This window comes from Sciurus vulgaris (genome assembly GCF_902686455.1).
Source record: "Sciurus vulgaris genome assembly, chromosome: 17".
NCBI classification, from domain to species: domain Eukaryota; kingdom Metazoa; phylum Chordata; class Mammalia; order Rodentia; family Sciuridae; genus Sciurus; species Sciurus vulgaris.
Genome location: NC_136478.1, coordinates 1,323,515 through 1,338,016, shown reverse-complemented (window position 1 = coordinate 1,338,016; position 14,502 = coordinate 1,323,515). Strand labels below are relative to the sequence as shown.

Below are 14,502 nucleotides of genomic sequence, written 5' to 3'. Positions count from 1 at the left end.
GGTCCCCACCAGAGGAGTGGGTGCTCCCGCCAGGCCACAGGGGCCAGCCCCGCTTGGGCTGCTCTGGCTGCCCCAGGACAATGCAGGGCACACAGTTGGCTCCCCAGAAGTTTTCCCCGGTTGACCTCCAGATCATCTCTGTCCCTGTCCCTGGAGGCGAAGTGAACAGATGCAAAAGGAAGCCAGGAGAGCCTCCAAGCCAACCCGAGGCACAGACAGTGTGGTGTGGAGGGACCCAGGCCTTGCAAGGCAGGGCCCAGGCACACCCCACCTGCAGCCTCCGGCTCCCTTCTCAGCCGCCCCTTTCTTTCTCTCTTGCTCAAGCTCAAGCTCATGCCCTGTGTGGCCTCGGCCGCTCCTGCCTGGCCAGTGGCCGGGCCAGCCACATGCTGGTCAGGGCCACACTTCCCCAAGTGCGTCAACAGCCCCGGGCTGCAGCTCCCACGCGGCCGACTAGGCCCGCCCCCCGGCGTCCGTAATCGGTTCTCCGGAGTGAAACAATCTCGTGTAATCTATCAGCGGCTATCAGGCCCATCGGAGGCCGGAGTGGCCAGGCCCAGAGATGGCGCCAACCTCTAGCGTTGATAAAGTTTCCGAGTGCAGCGTGATGAATGTTGAGTAAGCACAGGCCGGCGAGGGGATGTGGACTTGGCAGCCGCAGCTGCGCTGAAGCCCGTCTCCCCTGTCAGCGGCTGGGCTGGGCGTCCTCAGATCCAGCCCTGCCCTCCTCAGCTCGCCTTGCTCAGCCCAGCCCCACCCAGCCACTGGCCCTGGCCTGAGAGAGGGCATGCTCAGGGCAGGGTAGGGTCCTGAAGGGGCTCATGGAGGTGGCCTGGAGCCGGGCTGCCTGGAGGTGCCGCGTGCTGCTGGGAGAATAAACCCTGACTGCCTCCCCGACCCCCCCACGCCTCCCCACCCTACTCTGCTGTTTCTCACCTCAGGGCAGGCCCTGGCCCTGCTCTCTGCCTGGACACCCCTCCTGGGCTCTTCTCAGCCACAGCTTGAATGCCACCTCCTCCGGGAAGCCCCCACACCACCGCTTTTCATCCTGCACACAGCGCTGCCCATGTGGTGCTGAGGTCCATGTCCCCCACCCCATCTGGGCTGGACCCGTCTGCTCACCTCAGCCTGCTGCCCCTGGGAGTGGCCCTGTAGGGCCTTCCTGAGCTCAGGGCCTTGCTGGCCCCTCTGCAGGGCAGGCAGTTCTGCAAGGCTGCTGACCCCATTTGCCAGATGCGTGAGCTACAGCCTGGGCGGGTCTCTGATGGGGTGAGGGAGGACCCCTTCGGGGCAGGGCAGGGCGGGCAGGCTGAGAGGCCTGGAGCAGGTTCCTGCGTTTCCCTGTCTGCAAAGTAGGATGCCCTGGGTGAGTTGCCTAAGAGCCAGAGCCCTGTGGTAGGATGCCCACTCCAGAGCAGGACAGGCCCTGGAGGACAGGCCCACCAGAAACCCTGTGTGGCCTGTCCCAGGGCAGTTAAACCCACTGACCACCACCCTTTAGTTCCAAGCTCATCTCCCAGAAGGAGTTGAAGTGGCATGGAGGGAGTGCCCAGAGAGGAAGGAGAGAGTCCCTGGAACAACTCATGCACAGGCAGGGTGGGAGACCGTGGGCCACCATGTGCACAGGGCACCGTGGGCTTCGGTCAGATCCGGAGCCAGCGAGAATCAGCAAAGAAAGGCAGGAGATGTTTGAAGACTTCCACTGGCTTGCTCGGACTCGGGTGGCTGGCGTGTGCGGCTCTGCATGGGACTGAGCAAGGTGGCACCCTGTGTTCTCCCGGGTTGCCTCTTACTGCCATGCCCGTTCTTCAGCCAGCGGTCATGCCTGCATCTCACTGCAGGTGATTTATATCTCAGTAAAACACTGTGCATGTTTTGAAGGCTGAGGTCCGTCGCAACGGCTCACGATGAGTGGAATGTGGTTCCTGGGGTTCAGAGTCAGGGCCCTGCTTGGATTTGCCTGAGCATTTGAGATCTTGCCAGAGTTGCCCCAGGATGGCCCAGAGCACCCTCCAAGCCTGGCTGATACCCAGGGCTGCACCTCCAGTACCGGCTAAGCTGAGGCCATGCACACCAGTTCTGGCCCTTCCGGAGCTCACCCCCGACAGTAGCTGCCCACTGCACAAGGGGGCCCTAACTACCCGAGAGAACAAGACTCCAGGCAGAAGGGCTCAGGCTCAGACATCTGCCACCCAGATGGAGCAGTGAGCTCCCTGTCGCACAGGGCATGCGAGAACCATCTGCGGGAAGTTCTCTAGAGAGGGTCCAGCTGATTGGCCTTGTCTCCCTTGCCCAGGCACACAGCTCAGGTGTGGCCCTAGCTTGCCAGGGCTGGTTCTGCAATGGGGTTGCCATTCCTCTGTCTTGGGCTTACCTAGCTCTTTGCTGGGCCCAGGGAGGCTGTGCTGGGCTGAGCTGAGCTAGGGCCCTTGAGGACAGACCATGGGGACCCAGCTGGGCCATGGAGCAGATTCTGAGGGAGGACAGCTTTAGCCAGGCAGACGGTGACAGTGGGAAGGAGGTTGGCTGTTATCCTGGGGATGCTGGTTTAGGCAGCAGTGACAGATGCCCCGCGGGAAGGCACGTGGGGTGGGGCACTTGCTGAGAGCCACGTTCGGGGTGATGGGTAGGTGTGAGCAGACCTCACTGAGGAAGCCCAGCCCCTGGGGCGCCTGCCAAGCAAACTTCCTGCTGGGGAATGCGGGCCTGCGAGTGCCCTGAGGCAGCCGGCTGGCCCCGAAGGCTTGCCCAGTGCTCCTGAGTCTGCTCCCGGCCACTTGCTTTGGCCCTGGGTGTCTGCTGAGCTGCCACTGGAGTGGCGTGTGGGCTAGGCATCGGCTCCTGAGGGCCAACTCGCCCTGCAGCACAGGCACCGGCTGCTTTATTTCCTGCCTGTCATCAGAGGCCTCCTTACCAGGTGGGCCTGGGGAGAGGCCACTCTGCCAGACATGTGTCCACCTGCTGGCCAAGAGGTTGCACTTTACACCAACTCCCAGGTTCTTCTTGGGGAGCACAGGGCTCCTGGGATGACTGGTCACAGTCACCAAGCCCAGCTGGGTCCTGGCCACCCTGAGCTCCCAACTGTGCAACCCCTCAGAGGGCAGGGCTGTCCTGTCGCCTTTCTGGCCCCACCATGGCCCAAGCTGCCTGCTGCCCAGCAGTGGGAAAGTCTGGATCTGTTGCTATTTTCTTGCTGTTATCAGGCCTTATCTGACTGCTCTGTGCTGCCCAGAGGCCAGGGTCTCCCTCCTGGCAGTGTCGTGCCCTGCCCGCCCACCTGCCGCCCAGGGCCAGCAGGCAAGGAGCCAGGCCTTGGGCCAGCTGGCGCAGGGTCTTTTCCTCCGCCTCCACTGCCCTCCTCAGTCCACAGCCTCCACCTTGTGCCCGAGCCCCTCCCCCAGCCAGAGGGGAGGCGCCATCCTGAGAGCCCGGAGAGTCCTCTTGGTGCACTGACCTCAGCCCTTGACCACCCACTGATACCGCCCAATTTTCCACAAGGAAGCTGGGCTTGGGGAGGGGTGCCCGATGCCCGGAAGCCTGTCCCCAGCTGCACTGGGGAGCAGGCCCCACCCAGATGGCTCCTCACGGGCCACCTCAGCCAGGAAGCCTCTCCTGGAGCCCGCTCCCTGCTGGCCGTGCCTCACACTCTGGGTTTCTGGGGGCCGGTGTTGGTCAGTGCCAGCTCTCTGGCCGCTGCAGCTCAGGGAGCGTCAAGAGCTAGAATGATGGCCAGGGGCTCTGGGGGGGCAAAGGAAGGGGTGGCTGAGCACAGAGCTAGGGGAGGTTGGCCAGCGTGGGCCACCCCACAGGCTCTGCCCACTCTCCCGGCTCCAGGCTCTGCTACCTCTGTGTCCTGCAGGGTAAGATGAGGATGAGGGGCGCTGGACGCACCTCCCAGGGGGGCTTGGGCCTGGCAGGCACTCCGGGCCCAGGCCATGGGGCCCCAGGCCCCCAGGAGTGCTCCGGACCCTGCCCTGGTTCTCACGACTGCCCGGGCCAATCGTGCAGTTTCCAGGGGGCTTGCCCACCCCTCACAGCCAGGAGGCACTGGGGACTCCCCTGGGAGCCTGGGTCACCCTGTCCAGGCCCTGGCCACAGTCCGGGCACCGGGGGCCCCTCAGTGACCAGCTTCAGCTTCCACCAGGTGTTGCGGAAGGCCCCCAGCACACGGCCCTGGAGGCCAGGAGGGGCTGTGTCTTGGGGCCGGCGTGAGATCTGAGGGGAGTGGAGAGGAGCCGCCGTACGAGCTGTCTCCTTAATTCAGTTTTAAAGCATGAAAACAGGGAGTTGATGAAATTCCGCTATCAGCGCTGAGCCAATATGCAAAATATCTCACCCCAATCAAATAGCTATTATGTTTCCATTTCCATTTCAGCGTCCGGCTTAATGAGCAGGGGACGGATGGGCGCTCGGGCGTCTGCTCACTGTGATAACCGCGGGGCTCCGGGCACCACGGGGGCCGCGCCCAGCCGCCCCAGCTGCTGGTGACTGCTGTCGTGGCCCCTGGGTGCCCCTGGGCAGGTGTGTGGCCTTGGGCCCCAGCCAGGCACTGAGGTCAGCGTCTGCCTTGCTTCGGGTGGCACTTGGGGCAAGGGGGTGTGGCCCCAGGCAGCGCTGAGGATGGGGGTGTTGGGGACAGTCCTGAAGCTGTGCCCCATATTCCCAGCCTCCCCAAGGACCACAAGCATGTCAGTCACCTTGCTGGGCCTCGGATCCCTCGACGTGATATGGGTGTGACAGTTCCCCTCTGGGGCTGGGACGTTCTTGAGGGGCAGGACTGGGTCATGACTGGCTGGGGATCCCGCCCCCCTCCACCCCTCCCTGCCATACCAGGTGTCCCCTGCCACCACTCCTCCGTCACCCTCTCTGACCCTCCACACATTTCCTGCCTCCCCTACATGCCGAGATCTGTCCCACCAAACCACTGCGCCTTGGTTTCCCTACCTGAGGTGGAGACTGGAGGGAGACCTCCCTGGGCTGCAGGGGCCACAGGTTAAGGGAGAGCATTTGGGAAGTGGTGCCGAGTAACAGTGCGTGCCCCTCCCCCAGCCCCAGGCCTGAGGGCCACGGGGGGCAGTGTGCCGCAGTAGTGCCAACTGATGTTCGAGAAGCCCCTACCCTGGGCACCCTGAGCAACATGATGTGCAGGTGACAGCACATTCATCCTGCAAGGTGCAGCTGCAGTGGCTTCCATTTGTAGCCAAGGAGACCAAGGAGACAGAGAGGTGCAGTAACTTGCCCGAGGTCACACAGCAAGGACACAATATGCATCTGTCCACCTGCCTGGCTGTGGGTTAGCCTGGCCCAGCTGTTGGGGTCTCTGGGTAGAGCAGAGGTCCCCAGAGGGACAGGGGCTCTTACCTAGCACAGGGCATCTGGTGAGGCAGCAGTGTCCAGCTGTGGTATGCAGATACCCTGGCCACCTGGAAGCTCTCATGGGCCCCAGGTATGTCTCGGAGGGACCGTGCCAGCTGGGACTCCAGCAGACACAGGTCGCAGGCTCCCAGGAGGCCAAGGCAGCCGTGGGGTGGGATTCGCCACGCCCCAGCCCTCTGTGGGCTCAGCCTGCTGGTGGGCCGTCGTCTCCCGCGTTATCAGCTGTTCTAATTGTGCTGGAACCGAATCAGTGCATCGGGATGAACCCCCCGCGCTGGCCGCCTCTTCACCACGCTCATCTCCTGGCTTTGTGCAGAGCTGGCGCCTTTGTTCTCCCCGAATGGAGACCCTGCATGCTCGGGCCCCCGGCGCCTGAGGCCCACGTGGGTGGGCACCGCGCAGGGCTGCCTTCCTGGGGCTGTGCAGGGCTGGGGGTGACTGGTGCATGCCCCCAGCCGCCCGCCCACTGCTCGGCTCCCCAGCATCCCTGAGGTCCCATGGCCATGCACAGGAGGATCACAGCCCTAGCGGGAACGAGGGGCTTCTGCCAGGGCCTGGGCAAAGGGGCCACCCACTGAGGCCAGGCAAGAGCTGTCTGGCCTCATGAAGGACGTGTCCCTCAGGGCTGGCCTGCTGGCCTCCACTGCAGCACTGCTTGGGGGAGGCCACCGGCGCCAGACCCCCACCTGTTCCAGGGCACAGGTACACCCTTCTGGGGTGTGCCCACAGTCCACCCAGGCATCCTGAGGGCACATTGATGACAGGTTTCCAGTAATAGCTCCAAGATGTCCCCAGAAGCTGAGCCTAGTGGGTCCAGAGGTCTGCATCTGGGACATCAGTCCTGCTGTGCTCTGCCTGAGACCCACCCTGGCTCCCTACTGCCCCAGGATGAGGATGCCCTCCCTCCGTGGCCTCCGTGGTCAGCATGCCAGGACCTGCCCCTCAGCCTGGACCCAGGCAGCTGGCCCGCCCTCCCTCGACACGGGGCCTGCCAGGGGTCTGCCGCAGCAAGCCCCCTCACCCTCTCCTCCCTGCCTTCCCTGTTTGTGTCCCGATGATTGGCTGCTGCTTCCAGCTTGTCTGCATGCCACCTAGAAGTCCCAGGGTGTGTCCCCTCACCCCAGAACATGGCTGACCCTCAGAGGTCAGCAGGACGCAGGAAAGTGGAGACTTGGCTGCCGTCCCTGCGTCTACCTACAATGAGAGTGGACTCCAGACAGCCAGCGCCCACCGCTCCTGGTGAACTGCTGGCCCCAGTGTCCCAGCCCTAGGGGCTTGCTCTGTCCCCCTGACCTGACCAAGCGTCAGGGACCCGCTGGAGGGAGCAGTGCTGGACTCTGGCCAGGCACACGCCGTGTCTGGCTGCGCCCTGCTCCGTGAGCCCCTGCCTCCCCAGGAGGGAGGACCCCAGGCGGGAGGCCTGCGCTGGGGCCGACCGGGGCCACGTGTTTATCGGGGAGGGTGGGTTTCTCATCTCCCGCCCAGAGGGTCAAGCGTGCAAGGGCCGGGAGCCCCTGAGCCACAGGAGTGTAGGTCCGGCGACCAGCGACCCCTGCTCCTTGCTTGTCTCCGGGGGCAGGAGCTGAGCCTCCTGGGCAGCTGCCCTCCCAGGCGCCTTCTGCCCAGGCCCTCCCGCTTCTCCCGCACAGGAGCGCCAGGGCGCTGCATGGGCCTGTGCTCCTGACGCCTTTTCTTTGGTGACGGGCCTGGCTGGTGTGGAGTCTGTGGCCTCTTGCCACTCCAAGTGGGTGTCTGGGGGTCAGGAGACTCCTCCATGACTCACGGGACAAGGATGGACAGGCGTCCAGGGCCAGGCAGGGTTAGGGTCCACTCTCGCCACACAGGCAGTTGACCCTGTGCCCCATGTTGTGGGCTGCATCACCCTCTGCCCTGCTCGCAGGCCTTCTGGGGTCACTGAGGAGGTTGCCCACAGAGCCCTGCCTGTTCTAGGGAAGGGAACCCAGGGCATGGGCGCTGCCTGTGCCCGTCAGTGGTTGGTTGGTCCCCAGGTTCTGAGCATCTCCTTCCCGCAGGACCATGCTGGGTGCTGGGCCCCACCCTCAGGAGCTCCCGGGCCCTGGTGCTTCCTGCAAGAGAGCAGGATGTGGGTGTGTCCCTCCTGGAGACCGTGGGTGGGTGTTGGGGCCCCAGGAGCCCCAGAGGCGTGGGCCTGTGGGATGCAGAGTGCCGCGGCCTCTGTCCAAGCCCAAGGTTCAACCCAGAAGGGGCCCCACGATTGCTCCGCAGCTTCACTCAGGGGGCGGGGGCTGTTGGGTGGGAAGGAGGCACAGGAGGAAGGGACCCTATCCTGGCGAGTGGAGTTCACCTGCCAAAGGAGGCCAGAGGACAACAAGGAGGGGCGGAGGCTTAGGAGTTGTCTGGGGTTCAGGGTGGACACTGGGTGGACAAGCAGAGCGGTCTCAGGGAGCCTCTGACCTCAGTGGCAGCTGCCCCCTGCCCCGCCTGCTGCCCGACTCTCCTAGGCATGGGGCCTGTGCCTGTGCCCAGATGGGTCAGGAGATCAGCGTGGACTTTCCCAGGTCTCCTCACTGATTCCCCCTGGGCCATGTCCACAGGTTCCCTCGGAGACATGGAGGCCAAAGAGGAGGCCCAGGCCATGGACACCAGCCTCATGGAGCAGGAGGCCCCGGCAGCAGAGCCCCAAGCCCCAGAGGAGCCCAGGCCCCCAAGTCCATCCAGCACAGGTGAGATGGCAGTGCCCCGCTGCCCATGTCCACCTGGGGCCTGCACTGCCACAGCCAGATGATGGGTGTCTGTGGCCCAACCAGGCCCAGGGCAGAGAGGCCTCCCCAGGATGGGAGGAGCCAGGTAGCCAGGAGAGGACAGATGTGCCCACTATGAGCACACGCCCGAGTCCAGTCCTTGTGCTACCGGTGGGAAGACCAAGGCCAGAGGGGGAAGATGAAGATTCACACAGACAGCTGAGTGACCTTTGGAAAGCCACACCCCAGCCTCAGTTTACCTCTGTGACATGGGGATCGGAGGGCCCAAGTCTGCTGAGGGGTGGCTCGCTGAGTGCCCCGCTGGGCCTCGCCACACACTGGGCACTCAGTACGCATAGCTCCTCCTGTTAATGCACAGCGTTCCACTTCACAGTGGGAGGAATGAGACCCAGAGGTGAAGTGACTGGTCTGGGGTCTCACAGCCCACATGCACCAAGTGGGTCTTGTTTGCACTCTCCTGGCCTCTACCCCAAGCACCTCGAGACTCTTCTTGGGCCCTCCTGGTAGCAGTTTCCAGGGTTGGGGTAGTTCTGCAGCTGAGGCAGACCTTGGAAGGAGACCCAGACCCTCCTGGGAGTGAACTGACCCGACTGCAGGAGGCCTGCTCGGGTGTCAAGGGCAGCAAGTGAGACTCGAGAGACCCCAGAAAAGGGCCTCGCAGTGGTGAACGTGCCAGGAGTGGGCTCTCCCATCCATGTTCCAGAGGAGGAAGCCGTCCAAGGGGACACGGCAGGCTCGGCCTGGCCTTGAGCCCAGCTCTCCTGCTGCCCGGGGGCAGCCCCCGCCCCTGTGCCATCTTCTACCAGGGCGATGCAGCCACAACTGGCCATGTGGGAGGGTGGTGAGTGGGTGACGTGACCCGGGGGCAGATGGGCTGGAGTGGCCAGAGACTTTGGGGCGCAGCACTGTGTGAGAGGTGGAGGGTTGGCCCAGAGGTGCAGAGGAGGGACGCAGGGAGCCCAGAGGGGCATCGTCCCTGGCCAGCAGGGGGACCTCTGCACTGTGAACCCCAACCCCAGCACTTCCAGGCCGAGGGTCAGGGTACCCAGGACAGCCCCTGGCCAGGAGCCCACCTGCATCAGCCCGGGCAGGTACACGCAGCCGGTGGACCCCAGCTTCACTGGCCAGCAGCAGTGGGGTCACCAGAGCCAGCATCAGGCTCCTCACCCTCAGCTCGCCCAGACACCCCCAGGAGAGCTGGCCAAGGGCTCACATCTGAGCTGCAGCACCAAGTGGCCACCCAGCCACCGCCACCACCTCTGTCACCACTCGGTGCTGATGGAGGGGCTGGGCAAGACCTGCCAAAGGGCATGTGGCAGGTTGCTGTGGACTTTGGCCCCGCCGGCCTTCCGGGGAGCCAGGCCCTTTATCTGATCTGGGAGCTGGGGCTGCACGGGGGGCAGGGGGCGGGGCCGGGAAGGAGCTGGAAAAAACAGCAGGGCTGCACCTGGCACCGGCCCGGTGATAACGCTGCGATGGGCGCGATAAGGCTGCGCGGAGCGTATCTGCCGCTCAGGCGGGCGGCGGCTCCCTCACGGTGGCTGGAGCTCAAATGCCAGCCACTTTGATTTATAGCCAAAAATAATAGGACTTTTATACCGTGTGATTGATTTATTTGATGTTAATCACGGCCCTTATCTCGGGTATTAATAATCAGCCGGGCGCGTGACGTCACCGGGGGGCTTTATGGGAGCTCATCGATTGGGGGCCATGGTGGTTATCAGCCCCGCTGGGAAGGCAAATATGCCCTTTGGGCTGGAATTGGGTGCGGGGCCTGACGGAGGGGCCCCAGCTGCCAGCGGAGACCGGGAGCCAGGGGCTGCGCCGAGCTGCTGGCCGGGCACACCTGCGGCCTCTGCACAGATCGCCAGCAGCTGGACTGACAGTCGTGGCTGCAGCTGGGGTCTCAAAGGGCCAAGAGGGAAATCCACTCCTCTCCAATTAAAGCGAGCCAGGAGGGCGCTGCCGCCCTGGGCCTCAGTTTCCCCGCAGCCACCAGCAGGGGCAGCTCGGTGCCCAGGGCCTCGCTCAGCAGGGATGTGACAGTGTTCTCCTCCCTGCAGACACGAATCCGCCCCCAGCGCCAGCGACCCCCGCGTCCCCAGGAGTCCCCGAGGAGATGGAGGAGCAGGAGCCAGAGACCAGGGCCCAAGAGGCAGCCGAGGCAGCAACCAGCCCCTGGAGTGGGCCAGGTAACGCAGTGCCTCCCAGGGCAGCCGTGGCCCGGCCTGCTGGGAGCTGGGCCCGCGGGCTTTCGAGGTGCTGGAGTCCACGCGGCCCGTGCAGCTGGCTGTGTGGTGGTGGTCTGCATCCCAGCCACTGTGGGCAGAGTTGTCTGGAGGATCGGGAGATGGGGTCTGACCTGGCGGGAATGAGGAGCCAGGTGGTGGCAGGAACGCTGTCCCAGGAAGGGAGTCAAAGGGTGTCTGGAGCCAGCTGGGCCCAGGCTGCACAGCAGAGGGACCAGTTCCAAGCCCAGAGTGTCCTGGGCAGGGCAGAGGAGGACCCCAACCCTGAATGGCCGCAGCCCCACCCAGGACGGGAGTTGGCTGCCATCTGTGGGTCAGGCCTGGACCATGGGAGTCCCCTAGGGCTGGCCACATCACCCCTGCCCTGCGACTTGCTCACAGCCAAGCTCTGACCTCGGGTCATGAACACGGCCCCCATGGCCACCCCTTCCTGGACTGGCAGAGTCCCTCCGCCTGTGACTATAGGGCAGGCCAGATAGCCAAGCTGTTCTGCCCCTAATTAATAAATAATGCGGCCCAGCAGTGAGTCTGGGGTGGCCTGGGGCCTCATGCAGAGCTGGCAGGAGGGGAGGGAGGCAGGGACGGGGTCCTAGGCTGAGGAGTGGGGGTCAGAAGAGGAGCTCGGATCCTGCGCACCCATGCCCATGGCGGGCATTTGCTGAGGACCTGCCCTGTGGAGACCAGGCCATGAAAAGCAGGCGCGTGGCGGGGGCTGGCCCTGCTGGCGGGCCGGGAAGGCTTTGCTGAGGCCCAGGGGCCAGGCGTCAGGCTAGAGAGGGCCAGGGAGGCCTCCGACTGGCCATGTGGGCTTTCAAGAGAGCAGTGATGGCCTGGAGCCAAGGCAGACAGGCTGGCAGGCGTGGCGCAGAGCCTGGCCTGGTGGCCGCACCCAGGTGGGGGCCCACAGCGTATGGAAGCCAGCTCCTGCCCAGCCACTGCCACCCCGCGGGCTGTGGGGCTGCCTGAGAGCAGTGCCTGGCCAGGCCGCCCCGGGGCCCCTCTGCCACCCCAGCACGTCCACCCCAGCACCAGTGAGGGACAGGGCAGGACTGGTGACCTGGCAGGAGCCTTCTCCTGGAGACGCCTGGCGAGGGACCCAGAGCTCAGGGCCTCACAGCCCAGGTCCCATGGGAACCTTCCCACTCACAGGACAGAGCCCTGGGTGAGCAGGAGGCCCCACCCAGACTGCTGGCTTCTGGTCCGTCCCCCGTTCTGGAGTGGGTGGTGAGGTGGGCCCTCTGGCCTCTGCTCTGCAGCCCCCTCAGTGAGCACTGCCTGCCGCGGACCCAGCAAGCCCCTGGGCAGTTGGGGCATAGGGTGGCCTTCACGCCAGCCCTGCATGGCCAGCACAGCGTTGACCGGGGCTCCACAGAGGATACCCCAGCTCAGGGCAGAGGAGGAACGTGTCCATACGAGCCCAGAGCCCGGGCTGCGGCTGGTGGGCCTCAGTGTCAGCCCGCACCTCCCTGTCCCCGCCGCGTGGCATCCTGGCCCTCACCCCTGCACAGACATAGCGGCCTGGGCGCTGCGGCCTGGTTTGGGGCTGGGCACGCCCCGCGCTTCCTGCGCTATTTTGCATCCTCAAGGGCCCCGAGGCGCCCTATCGGCTCCCACAGATACGAATTTCTGTGCAGTGGGCAGTGATGGGCTGATAAGCCGCCGTCGGCCAACCGCTACAGTGGCCACTGCCTATCAGGACCCGCACAGCCTGCGCTTATCGCCTGGTGGGGAGCCGCGGAGCCTCAGCGGGCTCTTATCTCAGGGCTGCCCGTGCCGGCATGGGCATCAGGCTTTGCCTGGGTCAGGCCTGAGGGCAGTGCCCAGCTTGGTGACCAGCCCTGTGGCTGCTGGGCTCTCCATGATGCCCCACCTCTGTCCAAGGCCCCTGCCTCCCCCGTCTCTCTTGACCTCCAACCTGCAGCACAGGCGTGCTGGGGCCTGGCCTCCCCTGGCCTGGGCACCCTCCCTGGGAGGGGCTGGTGGGACTGCAGGGACTACAGTGCACCTTGACCAGCTAGCTGTGGGGACAGCACTGGGCCTGAGCCTGTCCCAGCTGTCCTGCTGAGGTGGGCCTGCCTCACCACAGAGCCGGCGTCCAGGGCTCAGCTCCCAGGGGCTGCTCCCTCCATGCTGCCGCTGGCCCTCCTGGCTGCCCTCTGCTGTCTGGACTGACCCATCACACCCGTCTCAGGGAGGGCACCATGCCCTGGGGCCCAGAAGTGGCCATCGGCCCCCACAGAGCTGGCCAGAGCACCTCCCTGGAGCCCCTGTGGGTGTGTGAGGCTGCCCTTCCTCCTGGTGGTCCTGACTTGGATCAGATGGCCATGAGGACCCCCGGGGCCCACGACACACTGCAGCGCAGCAAGGTCTCGGACGCCAGGGCTTTGCAGACACTGGAGTGCTGCTTCTGGGATAAGAGGTGGCCATCATGGCCCCACTCCTTCCTGCCGCCCAGTGCCTGGTGGCCTCGGTCCAGGGTCTGGCTCTGCTCACTTTCAGGCACTCCACACCTGCCAGCTGCAGGCGATTGCATTTCTGAGTGTTGCCGCTTTGCTGCTTAGAGCCAGAGCAGTGAGCTCTTGGAGGCGGGAGCCCAGGCCCCGGAGCCCAGCTTTGCTGAGTGACCTTAGGCAGGCTGCTGACCTCTCTGACCTTGGTTTCCTTATCTGTGCCGTTGTATTGAGGGGAACCAGTGGGGCCTCAGGCTCCTCATCTGCCTGGGACGCCCCAGCTTCCTTGGGCTTGGGGCCTGGGGTGGGTCTGCGATGCCCTGTGCGGCCAGGAGCACCCTGTTTTCATGCCTGGACCGCTGGACCGCGGGGCAGGGGAAGCCGCCTCTTGCTCCCTACGGCAGCAGTAGTCCCAGCCGCCAGACACCAGCGGTATAAGCAGAGCCAGCACCAGAGCAGCCCGGCCAGGCCCGCGGCACAGCCCCTCCTGTGCCCTGGGCTCTAGGGCTGCCCTTGTCTGGCCCCTGCCTGGTCTCCCCTGACCCCAAGCCTGGATCCTAGCTGGAAGGGAGCTTGTTTGGTGGAGAGATGGCAGATGACCAGGAGCCATCACCCACTCCTGCACCGTGTGGCCCAGCAGCCGGGGTCCTGGGCTGTGGGGACACCCCTGTGTCCTGCGCCCCTGCCCTGCCCAGTTAAGGCCAGCAGAAAGAAGGTGGCCAGGCAGACATGCCAGCCCCTTTCGGTGTAGAGGGTCCACCTGCGCCCACCTTCAGCCCTGCTCCCGCCTGTCTGGAGGCAGTGCCCATAGTCCACAGCCTGTCCAGCAACAAACGAGGGGCTGCCCAGCAGCCAGGCCAGCCTCGGGGAGAGAAGCGACTGGCCACCCGCCTCCTCCACAAGGTTGCGTAGGACCTGAGGAGTGGACTTGGAATAGGCCTGGCCAGAGCCCTGGGTGGTCAGAGACCAGTACTCCCTCCAGCCTCCCAGGCCGGGCCCATGCCCACCTGTGCTGGCCGAGTCCCTGTCTGTGCAGCCTTTCTCCGACTCTGACTCCCGGGGGGGAGGGGCCGGCCGAGGCCTCGGCAGAGCACAGGACCCTCAGCAGGGCAGCCCCCAGGGACCCTGCCTACTCTGCCAGCTGGAGATGTGTGAGGGCCCACGACGGAAGTGGTGGCCAAGGCCTCTGCAAGGGTCCCTGCAACCCACAAGAGCCCAGGGCTGGCCTCCCTCCTGGCAGCCACTGCGCACATTCACAGAACAGTGGGCAGAACGTTGCGGGTGGGCAGGGGACCAGGACGCGTGGGGTACGTGGCAGGGGGCAGGGGTGTGGAGTGCAGTGCAGGCCACGCTGCGGTCACTGTCCAGGCAGTGTGGACACACTGGCAGTGCCACATGCCCACTCCAGGCCGCAGGGTTGGCTCTGGGACGCGTCTTCTGACCCAGGAAGACCCCCTTGGCCATCCCTAGGCAGAGCTCTGGGTGCCAGGCTCTCTGGAGATGAGGGGCAGGCCCTGGGACAGCCGCCCGAGCACCCTGCGGGGGCCTGCAGCCCTGGTCCCCTGGAACAGGCCTAGGGAAGAGTGAGCAGCAGGTGGAGATGGGCTGCCTCCCTGGACAGGGCCCAGCTGGCAGGGCTGGCCGTGACCTGAGCCTCCTGGGGGAGGGTGCACAGAGCGGGGC

The 14,502-nt window shown here is 65.2% G+C and overlaps 1 protein-coding gene across 2 annotated transcripts in view; it reads left to right on the top strand.

Annotated features, from left to right (window-relative positions):
* The window catches only part of ZFPM1 (zinc finger protein, FOG family member 1), a 53,359-nt gene that overhangs the window by 13,422 nt on the left and 25,435 nt on the right, over positions 1 to 14,502 (top strand). For both annotated transcript variants that reach the window (XM_079119593.1, XM_079119594.1), the window contains exons 2-3: positions 7,953 to 8,081; positions 10,184 to 10,312. In XM_079119593.1, the coding sequence (XP_078975719.1) occupies positions 7,953 to 8,081; positions 10,184 to 10,312 (258 nt within the window). The remainder of the gene's footprint in view (positions 1 to 7,952; positions 8,082 to 10,183; positions 10,313 to 14,502) is intronic.